We start from the raw sequence: 23,039 nt of genomic DNA, 5'->3' as shown, positions 1-23,039 counted from the left end.
CCATTTCAGCTTCATTTGTTAAAAACAATGCTAGTTAATTAGCAAAACTAATCTTTTTTTTATTGAAATGTTAATTAAGATGTCCACTTACATATTCGGTTAATAATTTTTATTTGTTTAAACGAAATTACTTTGTTACAATATAATATTCTAATACCAATAAAAGTACTTTCGTAGCTTGAAAATATCTTTCGTGATGTAACTCTTTCAAAAGTACATAAAAATGGTTGCCAGCTGGGGTGTACATGTAGATTTATTAAATACACCTTGCGCGCCACCTAGGAACCAAATATAGAACCCGACACTTTAAATTTTTGCTCTGTTACAATCGTACCCTGTTACAATTGACCCCACTCTCCCCTACTATTATTATCTAAGGTGCGCAGGACAGATCAAGACAAAGTCAGGCCCAAGCCCCCCCCCCAAATTTTCCGGGCCCCTTACAAAATATTTTGGAATTATATGACTGAAGAGTGTAGTCCTAACAATAAAAAAGAATCTATTGAATTGCATGGTTCAAGAGAAACATTCTAAGAATTTTTGGAAGCAAACAATTGAAGATTATTTTTGTAAGATAAAGTTTACGCATCTATAAATTAAAGCAAAATATAAGAAAACAATGTTATATATGTCAAAATAAAAATACTTTGGTGACCACAAACGATTGAAATCGGTGATTTCTGCTAAAAGTCACTTATTATACATGATTACTTGGTTGCACCAGGAAAGTGCATGCAAGAAAATTTGAAATAAAAAAATGCATTTTTTGAGAAAAACTATTTCTTTCAGTATTTAAAAGAAACAGTAATAATGAGGACTTTTTACTAATTTCTGAGTCCCACAGAAATTGTGGGCCCTAGGCCCATGCCTAGTGGGCCTAGGCTATAAAAAGGCCCTGAAGGTGCGATGATATCACGATAATTCTCAACAGTTATAATATACCGAATTAGATTATCAGTTATGGTAATATCGTTATTATTTGCAAAAATGATAAATATCGAATATGATATTATTATTTTAATCGATGATTTCGTGACTATCAAGTTTAATTTAGATGACGAAAAGATTAGCCATAATAATAATTAGTTATATTGAAAAAAAATCGCGATGTATTGAAAAATATCGATATTTTCTGACGATACATCGCAATATTAAAAATCCGATTTGGTTTGTCTAAGTTTACTGGAAAAAAAAATTACTCACTTTATACAACAAAATAAATAGGACTCATTAGCAGTTCTGAAATTAAACAGTTCAACTTATTGTATTGTAATAAAATCAGGGCTTGTGAAATACGGTCGCCATTGGCTACCCATAAATTTAGATCTGCGACTGTATTTTTAGGTTTTTAATTGTAATCTGATATTTTTTGTTTTAATATACAGTGTGCGTAGCGTTTTTAAAAAGTGCTTAAAGGTGCTTATTTTCTATTTTTGTTTTTAAAAGCCCTTAATGGTGCTTTTTTTATTAGGTGTTTTTAAAAGGTGCTTAATTTTCCCTCTTTCAAAAGGAGATTTTCCTTTACTGTGTTGATTTTCACTTCGAATTATGCAAAAAGACGCAGTTTACAGTGTTCTATTCAACGTTTTCACAATTAATTCAACCCCAATCTATTTCAGCGTATTGTCAGTCCGTAGCGTATGCAAACGCCATTCGTTTTACATGATTCAAAATTTCATGATTTTTGACTATTGTCAAAAACAATGCCAAAAGGTTCTTTGACATGACGGTTAAAACAAAATAAAACCGTCAATTGTCAAAAACTTTCCAACCTTGCCTAAATATATATTTTTTAAAGTGCTTAAAAATATTTTTTGAGTGCTTGAAAAGTGCTTAAAAGGTGGTTATTTTTTGTTGAATAATTTGGCTACGCACCCTGATATAGGAATTTAAAAAAAAGATCCATTTAAAATTTTAAAAAAACAATTCGGATTTCACCACGAAATCGGCGTGATTTGAAATTTACCCGCATAATAACATCCGGTAAAATGTAGCAGAATTTTAAAAAAACTGTGTAGAAATCTGTAACAGTAAATGCTGAAAAACCACGTGGATTTATGATGAAATCAGTGCAAAATCGACCCCGTCAAAAGATGATCTCTTAAATGCGCGTTTCGAAAATTTCCGTGGCGTGTTTATTTCGTATTAAAAAAATAATTTGAAGAAAAAAAAAGCGCGTTCGATTCAATTTTGTTTTAGCTAAATAATAAGAGACATGTTTTTATTCACAGTAATTGCTTATTTTTATGCGAGGTTCGTGAATTTTCTTTGAAATTCTTCGGTTCCCACGGGCTCTGAAGTTGCTCCCCAATTTATAAATTTGAGTGGGAAAAAAAAAAAAAATTAAGAAAAAACTGTCTTATTACGCGTTATCACAAATTCTCAGATAATTTACTTATTTAATAGTAAAAACGTAATACTTTGAAATTTTATCTGAAAATTTTTTATTTTATTCAGTTGTAATAAGCATTTCAAATGTAAGTATTTGATTTTTATGCATTGGCGTATTCAACAAATTTTCAAATTTGGAAAGAAAAAAAAAAAGAAAAAAAACTTGGTAGATGGTGCTAATATTTTTTCTGACAAATAGAAATGTTTGCTGGCTACCAACATTTTTAAAATTCTTGGAGTCTGGGTAGGATAATGTACTTTTCGAACTTTTTGAAAATTATGTTATGAAATATTTTGTTGCCAAATCTATGAACGAACCATTTAGTTGAAAGGCTGTTTCTTTTATAAAATTTATTTTTTTAATTATTTATATTTATTTATATTTATTTATTTACTGACTTGCAACTTTAACCAATCATATAAACATAATGATAAATAGCAAAAGGAATAATTATACATTTTCAAAAAAAAAAATTTTTTTCAATAACCGTTTTGAGTTAAAAAAATTTAATAATTTAAAAATTTCTTAACAGAAAATGTTCAATTGAATTACTATTAATTTTTGGGTTTCTTTAAGGACACTTGACATAGGGAAGAAAAAGAAATTTGTGAAAAATATACCTCCCAGTGTTAATAAAAAAATGTATTGATGAATGGGTTAAAATATATTACTTAATTGCATAATTAATATTTAATTTATTATATTTAATTTAATTGCATTATTCTATATTATTTAATTGCATTGAATATATAAAGCATAGAAAGTTTCCATCAGTCGGCTTCATTTTAAAATATTTATATTCATTAATATTTTAGAAATATCTAATTACTTTCGAATAATTTAATTTCTTTAAATTTGGCTTCAACGGCCCGAATCCAAACGTATGTTACATTTATATAAATATTAAATAAGTATTAATGAAAAAAAAAATTTTTTTTTTCGTGATTCAGTTGACAACAAGCAATGACTACGAGTTTTCGTTATTTTTGCAAATTTTAGTTCCAACAACGAGTTTCGAAAAACTTTTAAAAAACTTAAGGATCCATCCTGACTAGTTAATTAGTTTTTAAAATCAATCAATCCATTGTTAATATCGATCCATCCAGACTTGTTAATATCTATAAAATATATGTAAGATATTTTCGCAATTCACCGTGGCAGAATCGCGGCGACATAGTCGCAGAATGTTACAGAGTTCTTGCAGAAAGATTTTTTTTTTTTGAAAAGTATAAAATTTTAGTTTTGTTTTCTATAGAAATTCACACTTAATATTTGCATACTTGCCAATTTTTAATCCTTTCGGGGATGATTTTCCCCAGTGGTAGTAAAATGGAATTTAAATTACAATTTTAAGCAGAAGCATAAGCTGTATTTTGATAAAGCTTATACGGACTACAACAACAATATTACATACTAACATATCTGCTTAATTTTTTCAAAAATAGTGGTCGTCCAAAAGATTATAAATTAAGTTTATAAATGTACGAAATCTATAGAGAGCATACATTTTACTACCACTTTAAATATAGAAATAAAATGTTACGCCAAATGCGTAAAAGTTGGCAGGTATGTACCATGTATTTAGATAATCACTTAATTCACGCCGATAGTATCGTCAATCAATGTAATGTTTCGATTGTATTTTCTTCAATTATTGACACGTGGTTTTTAAATATCTTGATATAATTCAAACGATATGGAAAATTCGAATCGCGCGTTTGAGTATTAGCTTTTTAAGGAAATGATTCTATCTAATTGTTGGCAGCTATTGATTTCTCAATAGTTTTTAAATTCGCTGGCCAGGTGGCCGAGCAGTTAGCGCGCCTGACTGCGAAGCCACTGGCCGCGGGTTCAAATCCCGCTCTGGGTATGGATGGATGTTTCTCTCTGTTGTGTGTGATGAGTGAATGTGGCCCACCCTATGAACGGGTTTGTGGCGTGGGCAATGTTACTCGCCTCCGTGACTCTGGTTCACGGGTGCCCACTGGGTAACGCGAAATGAGTAACAACTCTGGCATCTTCTAAGGCGAAACGAATAAAGAGCTCAGTGTCTGCCTTTCGAAGAAAAACAATTTTTTTCAAATCCGAATATTTTTTTAAAGATATTACAATTATTTATTATGCATTTAAGTAACCCCTTCTTCTGGAGTCCGTCCCGCAGTGGACTGATCGTTAAGACACGGTTTCCAGCAGATCACCGAAGTCAAGCATCACTGGCTACGGTCAGTGTGCCGGTGGGTGACCACTTGCATCAGCCTGCGTAGGGACCGAGGGTGTGCGGTGTTGGTCCTCGTTAAACTGTTCTACCTCAATGTGCTCGACTTCGCGTGCAGGTCGTCGGGCTACCGAAGCGGGGGTGCCATCCCCTCTGCAGAGGATCAAAATTGTGANGGACCGAGGGTGTGCGGTATGGGTCCTCGTTAAACTGCTCTACCTCAATGTGCTCGACTTTGCGTGCAGGTCGTCGGGCTACCGAAGCGGGGGTGCCATCCACTCTGCAGAGGATCAAAATTGTGATGGCATGTCTTCGGATCATCCTCAGGGATGTTTCCCAGACCGTCGCCAATAGCCCATTGTGCAAGTCTAGTGCGACGTAAATGAACAAACAAAAATCTTCTGGAGTCCAATTCGCTTGATTTCGTCGTCGATCTTTTTTCTCAATACCGGATTGCATGATTTTTATTTATTTTTTTAATTTGATGATTATTTACAAAATGCGAAGCAGGAAATAATTTGTGCGCTACCCCCCGCCCCCCAACGAAATGCGAGAATATCATCCATAATATTTGAATAAAAAATTATTACATGTTCAATTAAAAAAATTAGTTTTTTTTTTTGTAAGCACAGTTCTTTTGTTATTTTAAATTAGTAACATTTATGTGTGTTATTGTATTAAAAGTACCTTGTAGAAAGATAGTTTTGTTGCAGATAGCTGGAAAAAATTCTGCCACAGGGTTCACTATAGTTAAAAAAAATAATTTTATTTATTTCCAATTTTGAAATGTGAGTGAAGGTTGACAATTCCGTGCAGTACCCTTTCCAGTGGGGAATGTACATGTGGAATGAGATTGTACTGACAAGAAGGAAAGAAAATTCTTAAAGCGATCCTGCAAACAAAATCGATAAGGACTACGAAGGATCACCTCACCACGTGTTTTTTAAATCTGTTTATGTTCTGTTAATAATTCGTGATTTCGACAGTGGATATTTATTCGAATTCCCGCATCTCATTTTAGTTGGAAGGAATGTCTCCCTCATATGCCCAAAAAGAAGAAAAGCTGCATTCCTTCCAGGGAGGGGGAGGGGGAGTTTTAGTGTCTGTCTGAAAAGCGTGTGAAAATACTCTTCGCTTGGTATTATTTATCTTTCAGATCACAATCGGCTAACATCAATTATAACGACTTTTTTTTTATTTATTTATATTTTCTAATTGAAATATATATAATATTCTAATTGAAATCTATATAAGTTCGAAATTCAGAGAACACGTGGAAAAAAATTACAGTATATAAAGTGAAAAAATTTTTTATCTCTTTTCTCGACCTATAATAATAATAATTATTATTATTAATAATTTTTTCTTTTTCTCTTTTTTTCCTAAAATAATAATAATAATTATTATTATTATTCCTAAAAAAATAATAATAATTAATATTATTTTTTATTATTTTTTCCTTTTCCTCTTTTTTTTTTCTTCTATAATAATAATTATTATTATTTTCTCTTTTTTCATTGTTCTCACATTTTCTCCACGTTTTCTCTACATTTTGAACTTATTTTATGAATTTTTACTTGCAGCTTATGCGCAGTAAATAAAACTTATTGTTTTTTTTTAATTTTCTTCGTCTTTTTCTTTTGGTCCTTTTTCTATTTATTTTTTGTGTTTATATATATATATATGTATATATAAATAAATACAAGAAAACACGAAGAAAGTTAAGAAAAACAATAAGTAGTAAACAGAACTCATTAGATAAGTTCAAAATTAAGATAAAATAAAGAAAAATTGTAGACATATGAAAAAAGGGGGGAAATAATAAGTAAAAAAATAACAAACAACAGTTTAAAAAAAAAAAAAAAGATTAAATTTTATTTAAAAAAACCGGAAAAAAAAGATATAATCTTTTCATCAGCCCACACGATTATATCCGCAAAACATCTATAATTTTTGTCTATATTGTCTATAATTTTTCTTTGTTTTATCTTCATTTTGAACTTTTATTTATATATCATGANTATATATATATATATGGAAAGACTTTTGCGTAAATGATTTTTCTATATAAATTTAAACATTTGACATAGTTATAAATTCCCGCTACTTTCTTCAAATATATTTAAGTGCATGATGTTTGCTACCTAGCAACTCCGTATGATCAAAACTCACAAAATGTATTGCAAGTTCTTTCATAATTATTGGAAAATCAGTTTACTAAAGCATAACTTTATCCGATTGACTAGATTATGTGCTAGCCGCTATTTATTAGTCTAATATTTTCCGTGACCATTAATACTAAGTATAGTTAACTTTAAATAAAAGCTCATCAATATAAAATTTTATTGGGTGAGCTGAACTTCTAGAGTTGCATTTCTAGTTTTGCCTTAGTTTAATAACATAAAGTGACCGGAAGAGCAACAAATTATTATTAAACATATTTGAAATTTTTTCATTTTAATGGCTTTTGCGTGCTTGCATAGTGTTAATTACAGCGTATTCGTGCACCTCGAAAGTCCTTAAAAATCATGGAAAGTCATGAATTTTTTATTGAAAATTTTTTTTTCATGAAATGTCATGATTTTAACCATTTAAAAAAAGAAAAAAAATTAATGGCAAATCATAGAGTTAGATCACCGAAAAATGTAATTTTTAAAATGGAATTCCCCCAATTTCATGGTGTTCCGAATATCAGAATTAGTAATAAAATCCCCACTCACTGTCTTGTTTTATTAAAATAAAAAATTTTTTCTTCATGTTCATTAAAATTTATGGTGTTCTTTCAAAAAATGAAGAAAAGATCATTATTTCTAGAGCGAATTATCTTTTAAACTTCTGTGATTTCAGAATTTTTATTATTATTTTTTTTTTTTTTTTTAATCAATTTAAAATTCTAGCTGAGGCAAGCCAGTCATTGCCGAATTTTTTTATTTTTTTTATACCGAAATGAGAACATAAAAATCAGGAGTACAGAACAAGAAAAGTAACATTAGAATTTAATTCTGCAGGAAAGAAAATAGTTGCTTTTGTATTTTTTCCAGCTATTTTATTGCTTTAACTACTTTCTTAACTCTGTTTTTTAAATTTAAAATCTTTAAATATGAAGATACAGAGTATAACAGTTTTGATTATGCCTATCATTTCAATTAATGTTATTATAATGCCTTTTTTTTTAAATTTATTGTTGTGTTTTTGTTAAGTCATGAAAAATTCTTGGAATTAGTCATGGATTTGAAAATCTAAAACGTTGCAGATACCCTGTAATTAATTCTGATTTATTTATTATTTACATTTTGTTAAATCTGTGCTATGAACAAGTATTCAGCTAGTGTTTTTATAAAATCTGCTCTTATGACTTAGAAATAAGTTAAAAATACAAAAAAAAACAGGAAAAAAATTATGTATATATATATACAATATATGTATATATGTAGCACGATAAAAACAAAACCGAACTAAAAACTGCACTCATTTTTGCGGATATAACCCTGTGGGCTGATGAAGAGATATCTTTTCTTTGTTTTCCGGATTTTTAATGTTTTTTTTTTTTTTTTCNTTTTTTTTTTTTTTTAGATATCAAAAATTATATTTTTTTAGATGCTTTTGAAAAATATTTGTTATAATTTTCTTCTCTTGTCATTTTTTTTTATTATTTTCCATTTTTCTCAATGTTTCAGCTTATATATATATATATATATATATATNTATTAAATGCCTGAGAACAATAAGTACATTGCATTGCTAAATACTTCCTAATTCGGGCTATTAAATTCCCCTTAATGAACAAAATTCAAATTTAAGCATATGTACAATATTATTACATTTTTATGGATATAAAAAGGTATATTTTTTTTTTCAAAAAATTTTATCTTAAATATAATATTGGTATAGAAATTTAATTTAAATTAGCCTGTAGAATGTACAGTTATTTTCCCACGAATTAACTTGCTTTTACTCCCCATTATTATTTGAATTTACGTATTTAGTATTACGTGATCTGTAACGTACAGAAAAATTTTCAGTAAAAATGGTGTGCCAATTGTGTAAACATTACGGTTGAAAAAGGATTTACCAACTGCATGAATCATAATATTGCTAGTTTATTGTTAGTATAGGTGTTTTAAAAACAAAGAAATCTAGTAAATTAGTAACTCTCTCAGATAAAGACTATTTTTTCTTTCTTCATGGGAAATCGGGAAGAAATGGCGGGCTTTTACTTTTTGGCGGGAAATCCTTCTGATTTTTTTTAGGAAGGTCGTGAGGCGGGGCAAAGCTGTCAGCGCCAGGACTGACGTCATTTACTAATGTTTTTTTTTTCCCCTCATACTACTACTTCCAAGTTCCTACGTTTTATTTTTCCAAAGCCAGCATCATCTAAGATTTTGCTTACAAACCTTTCGTTATTAAAATGCGTTTTTTTGAAAATAGAAACATGATTTCATTGTGCGAAAATATGACGTGAAAATATTCAAGTAGGCGGCACTTTATCCTCAGATTTCATTGATTACGCGCGTGTCGTCGTACTGTTACAAACCGTATTGAAGTTGAGGAAAGTACCGAAAGGAGGCGCTGATAGGGGTGATAGGAATTTTTTGGCAAAATGCCAATGCGAGCAGTTCAACGGAAAGAGTGCCAGGCCGGACTAAGTGGGATTTTCAAGAAACTGTTCGTGCAAAAATAATGGACTTAATTATAAATATTTTAGAAATTCGAATGATGGGGTGTATGACATGTCGAGATTTTAGAATTCGTCCATCTTGATGGAGCCAAAATATATGCTGGTAAGTACTCGTAAATTTCTCTCTTGGTTGTTGCGTATAAATGAAATGGCTGGCGGCCATGACTGTGGCATGGTGTGGATGCTTTCTCTAAAATTCTTCTCCTAATGCGCCGACTCCAAGTTCGGGGCCGCCCCTTGCCGAGTGTAGTCTTCTCTGAAAGATGGGGTTTATAGTTAAAATTGGTATCGCCCATCTTTAAATCCTAAGATTCTTATAGTTTCATGATTATAAAAACATCAATAAAAATATTCAATTTAACTTTTTGTACAATCACGGGCATAGAAGAAGTCTGCCTCTTGAAACGTTACTTTCAAATACTTCCATTTAAATGGAAAAAAAAACTTTTTTTAATATCGTTTGAATTTATTTTTTATTTAATAATTATTTATTATCGTCTGATCAAATTTTCATCTTTTATTTTTGCAAAAGATTTTCCTTTAATCGCAGAACGAACATCACGAACCGTTCAGTTAGTTGATAAGAGGTGAATGCCATTGGGGATGGATGCTCCATACATTATTCATGTAAATTGTTCTTTCGTTCGTTCTATTTCAAATTCGCAATAGTTATTATCGCTTGGATTAGTATTGGCTATTCAATTTTATTGATATGAGTGTTAATAATGGATTTAGAAAGTGAATTTTGTTGCATTTGTGAACGTGTTGGGTTATTTAATCTCAAGGGCAAAAATTTTTTTAATCTTATCAGTAACGTCGCTGGTGGACTTCGCTGTTAAGATAAAACCTCTACCTTGATTAGTAACTTTAAATTCTCCTTTATAGTTCTAACTATAAATTTTTTTCTTAGCAAAGCACTTTTTTTTTTATTTATCATGTATGATATTAAGTATAGTAGACTTATTTGATAAATTTTTTTTTCTGTTAGCTCCTTCAAAAAAGCAAATGAATAAGGTAATAAAGAGAAATAAAAGAAAGTTTGAAAAGTTTTTTTTTCCTTGAATTTGGCCTTAAAAGTAATATTTTTTAAATACCTAACAGTATATTTTTTTAAATTAAAGTATATAGAAAGAATCGTAAGTCTTGCATGCTAAGTTGGTTTAATTTTAAAAATATTGAATTTTGATTAAAATCCAGCAAAAAAAAGTCTTGATATGTAATAACTTTTATTACTTCGTAACAAATTTAATCATAATGAATTATTATAATGTTCATTATGTTATGTTTTAACTGCTAGATGAATCAAATGCTATCTATTTTCAATCAACACTATCAATGGGAGTGTAAATTAATGTATGTGAAAAAAAAAATTTATGAGAATTCATAATTTATTTTTCCTAAAATATTCTTAGCAGAATTCAGGTATTTTTTTATAGGGGGAGATTTCTGTATCATGATCTGTGGCAGAATAATCGCCAAGTTTTGGAAACTTCTCACAGAAACCGCTAGAAGCTTAGAGAAAAATCACAGAAAGGGACGTCCCATGGTATAGCTCTTAGCCACCCCAGGGAAACATCACTACGCTTTTTAAAAAATTTCCCCCCTTTGAAGAAATTTGGGTCCGATAATGAACCCTTCACAAAATTCACCCTTGATCTTTTAATCGGACCCTTCACATATCTTCATTATTGTTTTATCTTCATTATTGTTTTGTTAATCAAATAAACCCTTCCAGGGGGGGGGGAGAAAGATGGTTCCAGACAAATTAAGTTTCCCTACGTTTAAATTCCAAATGAAGTATTATAAGAAAATATTTCTACTTTTACAAACATCGTGTGCGCATTCTTATTAATGTTAAATCATAATTTTTTTGTGAATAAATAGTTGATCAATTTATATTTATTCATAAAATTAATAGAATATTATGTGAATAAAAATTTATTTCTGGCAATTTTTTAAATAAAATATTATAAATTTAAGAATTGTTTAAGTTTTCTTAATGCGTAGCACATTAAAAGGGATACATTACTAAGTTGTGTTATTTAAAAAATGTCAATTGAAATTATTAAAAATGTAAGTGATTTTGTTTCCATTATTCGTCCAAAATGAATATTCTGTGTTGAGCAGTATAGGTTAAATACCAAATATGTGTATGCTGCTTCTTTAATTTAGTAGCAGCAATTGTTGAGCAGAATCTTGTATCTATTTAACTTCTTGAAAAAGTTATCTGCAATTTTTTGCAATAACAGGACACTATTTGACTTAATGCTTATTTTATATTCACAAATTATTAATAGTTTTTTCACAATTTTACAAAAACGGGATCTTTTACAAAATGTCTGGACAGACCCCTTATAATGTAAGCCCTGATATAACATTTTAATTAACAGGGCTGGCCAAAGAAGTAGCAGTCAATTTTTGCAAATCTGGATTGGTTTTTTTAAAAACATTTTCAGAATATAAAAGGTTAACGTCATCTATGAAACTAATCCGTATTCCATTTTTAATGATTTCATTGAATCTAATCTTGCCAAATATTCAGTTACAAAAATAATTCTTTTTTTTTCTGTTAATGAAATGTTTCATTTATATTAAAAGAATTAATACCAAAAAGTTTAATTACAGCTATGCATGAAAATAATATTTTTTTAAAATTCATAGCAATAAATCCTTTTCTGAAAATTTTAATGGAATAAAAATACAATTATGTTTGAGAAGATTTATAATTTTCAAACCAATATGTTATTTATTAGCTCTCGATGAAACACATAAATAAAAGGATCTAAAACGATTNTGCAGGGGTCTGTCCAGGCCGAATTTACTACCGTTTAGCGGTACCTTCACAAATTCAACTTTAGGAAAAACGGTAGTTTCACAAATTCAATTTTAGGAAAAATGGTAGTTTCCCAAAATACTTTTTCTTAAAATTTTATTTTTGTTTTCCTTAAAAAATGATACATCCATATTCTTGTCATATTTTTGTGTTGGATTTTTAGATATAATTTTTAACTTTTCACATATTATGTCTAAATTTTCACAAAATAGGTACCTCTCAGAAAAACCTAGACAGACCCTTCAATTATATATGTTACTAAAGTAAAGTCACAATCGCGTCAACTTTTAAAAAATAAAACTTTTCGGGTCAAATAATTTTTTTCAATTAAATATGTGATATTTTTCTTTATTCTAATAGTATAGATATTCTTGCATTTTGTAGGAGGAAAGCACACTAATCATTTGCTTTTTGTAAATCATATTAAGAAAAAATTTTAAAAAAATTGTGAAATTCGTAGCAGTATCTATCGAAAGAATATCGTTGACAAAATCACGAGAATCAGACTCATAAAAAAGGGGGGTTACTAAATGCGTGTTTTTATTTTTTTGTAATAAAATGTCAAACATTTTTGCTGAAAAGATAATCAAAATTTTTTCTTCCCGAATGAGAAATCTTTCTGCACGAATGTCGCCACGGGACTGCGGTTTCTCATTCTCTTCCTATGATGAGTTAGAGATTTTGAGACGTTCAAATAATATTAGAAATACTAAAGCAGAAAAAATTAATAAATACATATAAAATTTCTTAAGGAAGACAACTGATCCTTATTCAAAAATATCCTGAAAAGTAGAAAGAAGTAACAGTTTTTTTGCCTACTCAAGTAACTGAAAAGACTTCTCAGTTCATAAAATTAGATCTATAGTCCTCTTCTTCTCAGCTCATGAAATTAGATCTATAGTCCTCTTCTTCTCAGCTCATGAAATTAGATCTATAGTCTTCTTCTCAGCTCATGAAATTAGATCTATAGTCCTCTTCTCAGCTCATGAAATTAGATCTATAGTCCTCTTATTCTCAGCTCATGAAATTAGATCTATAGTCCTCTATCAAAGATCTTAGAAATTACTGATGCCAGTTTTTCTATTTCGTAATAAATTTTGTGAATTTACGATTTGACTATTTATTATATTATTTTTATAAAAGATACAATTTTAAATTATTCTTTATTAAATCTATTTACATCCCCCCCCCCCCCCCCAAAAAAAAAAACCTAATAACTGTGGTTCTACAGTATACGCTCTTTCTCGATGGTCNTGAAAAAATTACTTCTTTGTTTATTTACGATGTTATTACAGCACAAATTTCTATTAGCTTTTTTAATATAAATAATCACTTTTTGATATTTAATGGTAAATAAGTTATTTTCATCTTTTTTTTNTTTTTTTTTTTTTTTTTTTTTTTTTTTTTTTTTTTTTTTTTTTTGAAGTTTGCACTATGAATTTTTATGTGGTATTTAGAATACCAGGGTGGGTATCCCCGCACCTGGAAAGTCATGAATTTTAGTATTGAACAAAATTTGTCATGATTTTAACTTTTTTTTAAAGCGTGGAAAGTCATGGATGTAGATCCTCGAAAAATCTAATTTTTAAGATGGAATCCCCCCCCCCATTACAGGGTGGGTGTTCTGAATATCTGAATTTGTAACAAAATCCTCACCCATCGCCCACAGTCATATTTTGTTAAAATATAAAATGTTTTGATCCTGTTCTTTAAGAATTATGGTGTTCTTTCAAAGAAATGAAAGAAAAAACATTTCTAGAACAAATTATCTTTGAGACTTCTGTGATTTCAGAATTTTTATTATTTACTTATTTTATTTTATCAATTTAAAATTATAACTGAAGCAAGCAAGTCATAGGCGATTTTTTTTTATATATTATTATTCGAAAATGAGAACAGAAAAATCGGAAGTATTTTTTACTTTTCCCATGAACAAGAAAAGTATCTTAAGAATATAATTCTGCAGAAAATAAGAAGGAAAAAAAATATTTGCTTTTGTATTTTTTTTCCAACTATTTTATTACTCCAACTCTTTTTTTTTTTATGCTGTTTTTTAAATTTAAAATCTATGAAGATGAAGAGTATAACAGTTTTGGTTGTACCTATCATTTCAATTAATGTAATTATAATGGTTTTTAAATTTATTGTTGTGTTATTGTCGGAGAAAATAGTAACTTCGTTAAGTCATGAATTTGGAAATCTGAAATTTAGTAGATACCCTGAATACCAATATTTTAGTACCATGAAAAATACAAAAACTTGAGCAAAACGCTAATTTTTAAAGTACCCACTGTTAGTAATTTATCTTGTTTTTATTGCTTTTGTGATTTTTGATTTTTTTTTAAGAAATAAGCATTTTCTACTTTAAACTCATGGAACCTCGATTGCTTCAAGGAATCAAAATAATATCTGTAGTATTTTATATCGAATCTTATTTGGTACTGTAAAGGCTTTTGTTCAAGTTTTTTTCCCATTTTTTATATTTTATTTATTTTTTGTTGAAAAAGTATCAATTGTTTTCATTTTTAAGAGAATTATAATAATTAGCAGTACTTAATTATAAAGTACTTATACAGTACTTTTTTTATAAAAGAAATGAAGTGCTTTGAACCCTTACGTTTAAAAATTATGTTATTTGCCACCTGCATGACTAAATAAGTGTATGTCTCTTCTTTAATCTAACTGCTGTGATAATAGGCCGCCTTTACTATAAAAGATAGTGCTCTTCTATCATAAGCATTATGCGACAATATATAATTTGTTAAGCTAGGGAGGGGTGCACAACCTTTTTGAGTGACTGTCCGCACGCATATTGAGTTATGTTAGCGGCAAGTGTGGTAATTTTTATATAAATATTAATGTCCAAAGCACTAAATATTTTTATAAGTGAACTTAATAACATATTTGCTGAAAATTAAATACTTTTAATTATTTGAATTTATTTAAAATTTAAAAAATTAATATTTTTTAAAAAAATTTTCCATTTTTCAAAATAATTATTTTATTAAATGTATATACATATGCACATAAATATTGGGAGGGGGAGATATAAATTCTAACCAAGTGCAAATGGAAGTACAAATAATATAAGCATTTTGGAGTGATATAAATTGGATTTAATATTTTAATTTATGAAAATTTATGTTTAAACAAAAGCCAATTTATTGTGTTCAGAAGTTCCCGCAGGCCACACAGTTGGTCGACCTCAATTGGCCAGCAGACGGCAAGTTGTGCACCCATATGTTAAGCAATTATTAACCATGTTCTGACAAACAAACAAAAAAGAGCAGATCCTAATTTCCACACATTTACATTGCAAGTTAAAAATAGTGAGCCAATCTGCACTTTCCCTCCACAGAAATGCAATCATGTGCATTTTGCTATTTTTTTAATAAATAACAAAATTATTGCCAAAAAAAAAATCCTAATTTTATTTCATATTGTGATGTATTTTATTTGATTGACATTATTGCATTAAAAATGTAACTAAAATATCTTAATTTCCATTCCTGAGGTTTTTGAAGTGAAATATTTTTTTAAAACTTATATTGGAATTTTATGTTAATGTGTGAGACATTTATTCAATCTTAAAGTATTGATGTAATTGCAGGCAAATGGCAGCCAGAAAAATTTTGGAATCCCTACAGCAAGCTGGTTCTGATGAAAAAGAATTACAATCTGTCATTTCAGTCATGTGTAAACTGAGTGAAGATGAAGGTGACTTTTGTTATTACTATACTTGATCTTTTGAATATAATTTCAGTTATGTTATGCTTCCAGTGTTTTTATTACAGAAAAAGAATGGGAGAGAATTTCTCACCCTTTCTCAAATACCAGGGTGAGATTTCTAAATATTAAAAAAACACGAATAGACTGGGGGGGGATTTTCTTTGTTCTATATCTACTTGTTCATCAGCTATTATATTTATTTGGCTGAAAAATATCCGTATTTGTTTCGTTTTGACCGTCATTTTTCATTTGTTTCATTTTCATTTGTCCTCTACGGAGTAGAAGATGTCGCCTTAACAAGGTATTTGTCCATCTTACATTCATGCACAAAAAATGTAAACGTCTTACATGGAGAAACCTTACCTACGGTGAACACATGGTTGCAGAGAAATGTGTTCTGAAGGGGTTCAGGGGGGTGGTGCTCTGCTGTTCGCACAGGTTCTGAACAATACTGGTAAATAGGGAAGCTAGATAACAAGGACCAATGTTCAAAATAATGAAAGATCAAGGAAAAAAAGTAAAACGGATTTTATTCGAAATGGCAAAAGACGAAATTTTTTCCAAAATTCGAGCATTTTGAAATTTATTAATAGAGTACACGAACTTCTCGCGCTTGTCATTTTTCGTTGCGAGAAAAAATATGCGAGATTCTTGCGTTCTTCGCGCTGTAGTGAAAACGCTGGGTTCCAATTTTCAGTGCTATGCTGTTGCACTAAATATATTAGTTGTCGTTTTTTAAGGACAATTTGCATAAAAAAATCTAAATGGGTTTTAAATACTTTTTTAAGTTTTATATCTTGGCACATTAAAGCTATTGTAGCCAGAATTTTTTAATATGCAATATAATGTTTTTGAAAAAATCGACTTCTTATTTTAACTTGTAATTCAATACTCTTGTTTTGTGTAACTTGATAAAAGTCTGACAGTAATATTTAATGTTCCTTTAAACATTGAAGAGTCTTATATAAAATTTTGATAAAGTTGCGACTCACCATTTGACTGGTGTTTTTAATTGTTAAAGTTGGAAACCCCTGGTTTAGAACGTCAAAATAGTGTTGATCCAGTTCAGTTGACTTATTTTTAAAAAATAAGGCTGCTCAAAAAAGAGCATCTTTGAAAGAAAAGTCTTTGCTGGATTTCTTTTGCAATGGAAAATAAAGAAAAATGTGGTAAAATCAATCATTGACAAAAAAAACTATAAAAAGCTGAAATGTTATTAAAAAAATGTTTTAAAATTAGAAAAAATATATACTTTTAAACATGCCAGAGCTATTTTAGATAGTACTGCCAGTCCTAAGCCTGGAAAAAGTGTGAAGAGAAGTTAGTGCATAAATAACGATCATTTAAACCAAGGTTGGCAAGTTTCTGCCAAAGTGGTTAAAACCACTGGTAGAAACCGGTTAAAAGCGGCATGGCAGAAACCCTTTTCTGCCACATTTGTGGCAGGAATTCAGAAAATGACATAAAAGTAAGTACTGAGATTGACATACAATGGATAATTCATAGGCAAAACAATTCAATGTTAAACAAAGTACAATTCATTTATAAAATTATCACCATTCAAAATCAAATATTGCATTGTTTGCACTCTGCAGTAATCTATAACAAAAGACAATTTCTGATGCAGTTTCTAAACCTAAGCAGTTTCTCAATTTGCCTATGCACGAGCAAGAAATTTGAGAAGATTCTCTTAAGTCCAGCAGAACTAGCAGGCATTGCCATCAAGGAACAAGCAAGATTTGTGAAACTTTCATCTATTGTATATTTTTTAAAACTGGACCACCAAGTAGCAGCTGGGGTAGTTGTCAAAACTTGACAGGAAAAATAAGTTTCAGGAAATGGGTCCGATTTGTTTTATATAAATATTTGATTTACTGCACTCTCTATAATTAATGTAAACAAAATCATATATATTTACAAACAATGAATTAAAAAGTTTGTTACAGTTATATGGAGTTACATTTTTCAGTATACTTAAACAATTCTCATTAAGCAATTACTAGAACTAATATAGATGTATTTTTAGTTCCTGTCAGTTTTGGCCGGTTATAACCAGTTTCTACCCCTGGCATGGCAAAAACCAGCTTATGTTGGCAAAAAGCCAACCCTGATTTAAACTATGTTTTAAATAACTTTCCGATTATCCCAAGTTTTCATTATCCGAACCGCGTTTTGTCCCAAGCAGTTCAGATAATCAGCGCTCTATTGGATTTTTAGTTATCCATGTTGTAGTTATGTATATTGGTCTGCCCAGTAACAACTCTACCACCAGCATAGCTCAGTGGGGTCCTTGACGTGTGCAAGCCCACTTACACCAATTGACTTTTTTTTCCCCTGTAATTTGTAGGTGTGAAGAATTTCTTCCAACTAAAATTGTGTATAAAATAGATTTTTACCTGTGTTTATAAAATTATTTCTTAAATTTATTTATTTTTTAAAAAAATTTCAGAAGCGATGGTGCAATTTGAACTGATGCAACACATTCCTTCCATCGCATCCTATTGTCAAAGCGAGCCAAATCTTCGCATCGTCATTCGGCAGCAGTTGATGCCTTATACCGTGAAGTTGTTGACTGATATTCAATTGATGGTATGTCATGATAAATATTTTTTTATTTATTTTCTTTCTAATATCCTGTGTCTTAAACTTTTTCACCATATCTTTCTTAGATACGGAGGGCTGGCCAATCTGCATTGTTAGTGCTGCTTGAAAAAAATTTAATTGAACAGTGTAAGTTTTAACATTTGTATTATAATCAAAGCTTGTATTAGTGAACTGTCTGGGCTCACTTTAAATGGTATGGTGCATAGTGTTTTTTAAAGGTGCTTGTTTTCGATTTTTGTTTTTTAAGAGCCCTTCTAAGTGCTTTTCTCATTAGGTGTTTTTAAAAAATGCTAAATTTTCCCTTTCCAAAAATGTGATTTTTTTTTCCTTCATATTTTTTACGCACCCTGATCAATTGTTCTTGTATGAAGTGTTTCTGACGCTCAATTGCTTTGTAAAACTTCTCAACTAATTTTGCAGCTCAACTGGTGGAGTGGATCTGCCCTTTGGTGGCTCAATTGGTCTCGTGCGAAATTAACTTGGAAGAACTCAGGATAGAAGATGTTTCAGTAAGTTTTCTTATTTGCCCTCTCCTTTTTCTTCTAACAGGAGGTCAGAATGCTTTTGTTCTGTGAAAGACATGGGTAGTGAGATGTGTGTAAATAGTTTCATCTCACTACCTTGTCTTTGACGGAAAGTGGCACACCCACACAGGCTCTCTCTCTTAACCACCACCCTCTGCGATGTCGTCGAATGTGCTCTGTGAAATGTGTTGTTTCTCCATATCATATCACAGCCACATTTGATGCGCATCTCATAGGTTCTTCTGCGTCTCCTTCATCCATCCTGCATTGTAAGTAATTGTTTTGTACATTCTTTTTCAATTGCTAGTGCAAGGATGTATAACACAGGGCTGCCATTGGAGACTAAAAAGGCGACTAAAATGACTATTTTAAAGCAATAGCAACTATGGCGACTATTTTAGTAGAAATATGAGTAAAAGCAACTAATTTGCAATGATTTGCGTGAAATCGGCGCCTTTCTTAAGCCAAAGCGACTAAAATGAAGAATAGCTTCATGAGTCCCCCACTTTTTTTGCCGCTGTTTCGTTTTATCCCAACTTTATTATTTCTCACTGTTTGATGTCAAAAGCATGACAGACATATTTAACCTATCAGACTGATGGAATTGGAATTCGCACTACGTGAATGCTCCTCCTGCTTCAGAAAGCTTATGTAATATCTCTGAGGATTAAGTTTTTTCCCCTCTTTAAATTTGAACGAAGTAGCAAAATTAGAAAAATTGTCTTTAATTACGCAAAATGTGTTGTAAATTTTTTTAGAGCTATTTAGAATAGAAAAAAAGTACATGGGGATATTCGTTTTGTCGAGTAGTGATCGTAATTTTTTTGATAAGCATTAAAATTTGGAAATGTGTCAGTTGTGAAAAATAAACAAAATAAAACATAGTTAAATTGCAATATTTATTATTATTGTTTTTTAAATGTCTAAACTAAGCAAATTAGAACAGAGAAAGGAAATTCAAGTTTCAAATTCAACTGTTCTGTAACAGATAAAAATAAAACTCCCTGTTTTTATGCGTAATGTGAAAGAATGTATTGTTGGCAAATCCACAAATAAATGTACATTTTTTTATAAAATATGAGTATCTAACTGCATGTTATTTGAATTTTATGCTATTACAGCACAAATAATTAAAATTATGTTAAGAGGAGGATATGATGTTAGCAACTATTTTATATATCTTGGAGACTTTTTTTCATGTATGATGCAACTAATTCAACTATTTTTCTTGTTTTCATCCAGTGGCAGCCCTGTATAACATGATCATTTTTTGTGGTAGTAAGATGAATGCCTCATTTTTAAAAGGTGCTTGATCAGGGGTCTGTCCAGACATTTTGTGAAAGGTCCGTTTTTTGTAAAATTGTGAAAAAATGACTCGTAATTTGTGAATATGAAATAAAGTTGAGTCACATTCTTTCAACCAGGGTTCTGCTTTTGTGAATGTGTGCAAATAGGGTCCTGTTATTGCAAAAAAACGTTTGCAAGGAGTGTTTAAATTATAAAGACATACAAGATGATGCTCAACACTGTAAATATATAATTAAAAAAATTATATTTTAAAAAATAAACAGCAATGGCAGCTACTAAATTAGGGATGCATCATATAAATATTTGGTATTTAGCCTATACTGCTGAACGCAGAATATTCATTTTGGACGAATAAAGGAAGAAGCGTCTGTCGAAGACAAAATTTAGTTCGTTTACATCTGTCATCCTCCCCCCCCCACTTCCTAGGAAGGGTTTATTTGATTAACAAAACAATAATGAAGATAAACAAATTTGTGAAGGGTCCGTTAACGGACTCAAATTTCTTCTAAACAGACCCCTGATGATTTCGATCTCCGTTAAAGGTGCTTGTTTTATTGGGTGCTTTTAAAAAAGTGGTTCATTTTCCCTTTTCTACCAACTCTACTGGATTTTTCCAGTTTCTACTGGTTTACTTGAAATTCTCTTTGTTCTTGTACATTTTAGAAAATTCCCAAAAATGGATTAAGTTTCCTAAAAAAATCCCTATTGAAATAGAATTTTTAACCATCTCTGATTAATGAAATGCCCATTTATATTTGAAATTATGAATATACGTAACATTTTAAGTATGTTTAGTGTCAAACATAGCTGGAAAATATTGCAGATTTTCTATTTTGATGACAATGAAATTCCGTATGCGTAAAATATTTAGTGCATTAAGCAACAATTATCATGAAATTGATATTATTTCTTAAAACTGTTTTTTTTTTCCGATCAATGTTGGCAGCTATGCATTGTCTGTTTTTTGTCATGTATTATGCAAAAGCGTGCTTTTCACATAGTTCTATTCTACCTTACCACAATCCATTTCGGTGTGCCGTCGGTTCGCGGCACATGAAAGCATCCATAATTTTACATGTTTGATGAAATACAGCTGAATCTAAGCTGGGTTGGGTAAGATTCTAGCACTCTTGTGTTCAACTCCACTGCATTTTGTAAGATATTCTCAATTTCGGGCTTCATTTTCCACCCTCTTGAATCAAACCGAAAAATATTTTGATCTTTTTATTGTAGCTAATGTAATCAAGAAAAGAGTTTTTTGTCTGGAGCGAGTTATTTTATCATGATCATGTAAAATCTTTGAAAATTATTTTGCATTTTGTTAATGTATATAGGGCTTAAAAATATTTTTTTGAGTGCTTGAGAGGTTCTTATTTTTTGTTGAAAGATTTGGCTATGCACCTTATGTCTGGAAAATTGATTCTAAATTAATCTACAATTTTAGCACGTTGGATCTCTTCTCCATGGCAGAATAATAGCAACAAGTTGCAAAACATTACCGAGTTGACAGAGTTTTTATTCAGGAAGCAAAGCGACTTGGGGCTTTTTTTAATCAGCAGAGTTTTTTAATGAATTTTCTACCAAACTTTTCCCCCTTTCTGCAGAATTATATTTTTAAAAAATGCCTTTCTTGTGGAATAATTGTTCGTAATTATTTTTCCTACATTCTTTTGAGAATTAAAAAATCTTTTTTGCTAAGACTAGCTTTAGCTAGAATTTCAGATTTATATTATAAAAAGCAATTCCTAGATAGTAAAGATTTAAAAAAGGTTAACTGTGCAATTTTTTTTAAGGAACAGAAGAATATTGCCAAAAATATTAAAATATGCAAAATTCTAGATTTAGATTTTTTAAAAATTCTTACATTTATAATTAAAAAATATATGTTATATTCTATTCTATAGATGAAGGCTTCTTTTTTTGTAAATAGAAGGAGCTTCTGTTACTTTAATTTAGTAACAAATGTATTTGCTACTAATAAAAATATCTTTCAGAACGATATTAGTACTAAATTTTTCTCTCATTACAAAGCTTTTCTTCATTCCCTGCTTAATGGAAAGATAACTACTTAAACCAGTTATGAATAAGAAGTATTGTTTTTTTTTTTTGTAATTATATCACATTCCTCAGAAAGAGCAGAGTTTGCAGATATTTTTGCATACTTTATGTGTAACATAATTTTTCTTAATGTAGTAATATTTTCTCTAATGTCAAACTAGCCTCTTAATTTAGAGGTCATTTAAAAGTTTTACTAACTAAGAAATGTGCATTTTCTTTTTTCTGAAAGATTATAAACAAAGGAAACTCTTAAGTAAATAGTGCATTGCTTGAAGTTTTATTCTTGTTTTGAAATCATAAACACATTTATTCTGGGAGATAATGCAGTTTTTCGATCTGTTTGTAATTAAATGATAAATGCTTTGGATCGTTGTAGATTATTTCATTTATCCTGTTAAAAAAATGTGATTTTTATTTTATTTGATGAAATTTTTCTTTTTTTCACTCAGAGTCGGATTCACTTCACGAAAACCCAACTCTTATTGGCAAAAGTTGTATTTCAAGAAGCCATGCTAATATTTATTGGAAAAATTTAATTCTCTTATATGATCTATCTTATTTTAAATATCCTATCTCACTGTTTTTATTTTTAAAGAAATTAAAATTGTCTGGTAAACATTCTGGTTACAACTCTCAGAGAAATGACGTAACGATCCCGACGTAATTATTCTATGTCTAAGTCTGAGAAATTTATGTAA

The 23,039-nt window shown here is 29.8% G+C and overlaps 1 protein-coding gene across 1 annotated transcript in view; it reads left to right on the top strand.

Moving 5' to 3' along the window:
• LOC107445964 (serine/threonine-protein phosphatase 4 regulatory subunit 1) overlaps positions 1–23,039 on the top strand; it is a gene marked incomplete in the record, with an annotated part of 99,486 nt that overhangs the window by 43,361 nt on the left and 33,086 nt on the right. Inside the window, 4 exon segments of the mRNA XM_071180860.1 lie at positions 15,729–15,835; positions 18,297–18,436; positions 18,517–18,577; positions 18,872–18,960. Of these exon segments, the coding sequence (XP_071036961.1) occupies positions 15,729–15,835; positions 18,297–18,436; positions 18,517–18,577; positions 18,872–18,960 (397 nt within the window).

This window comes from Parasteatoda tepidariorum, chromosome 5 (genome assembly GCF_043381705.1).
Source record: "Parasteatoda tepidariorum isolate YZ-2023 chromosome 5, CAS_Ptep_4.0, whole genome shotgun sequence".
Classification (NCBI taxonomy): domain Eukaryota; kingdom Metazoa; phylum Arthropoda; class Arachnida; order Araneae; family Theridiidae; genus Parasteatoda; species Parasteatoda tepidariorum.
The sequence above is the reverse complement of the archived record's forward strand: the minus strand, read 5'-3'. Positions and strand labels throughout refer to the sequence as shown.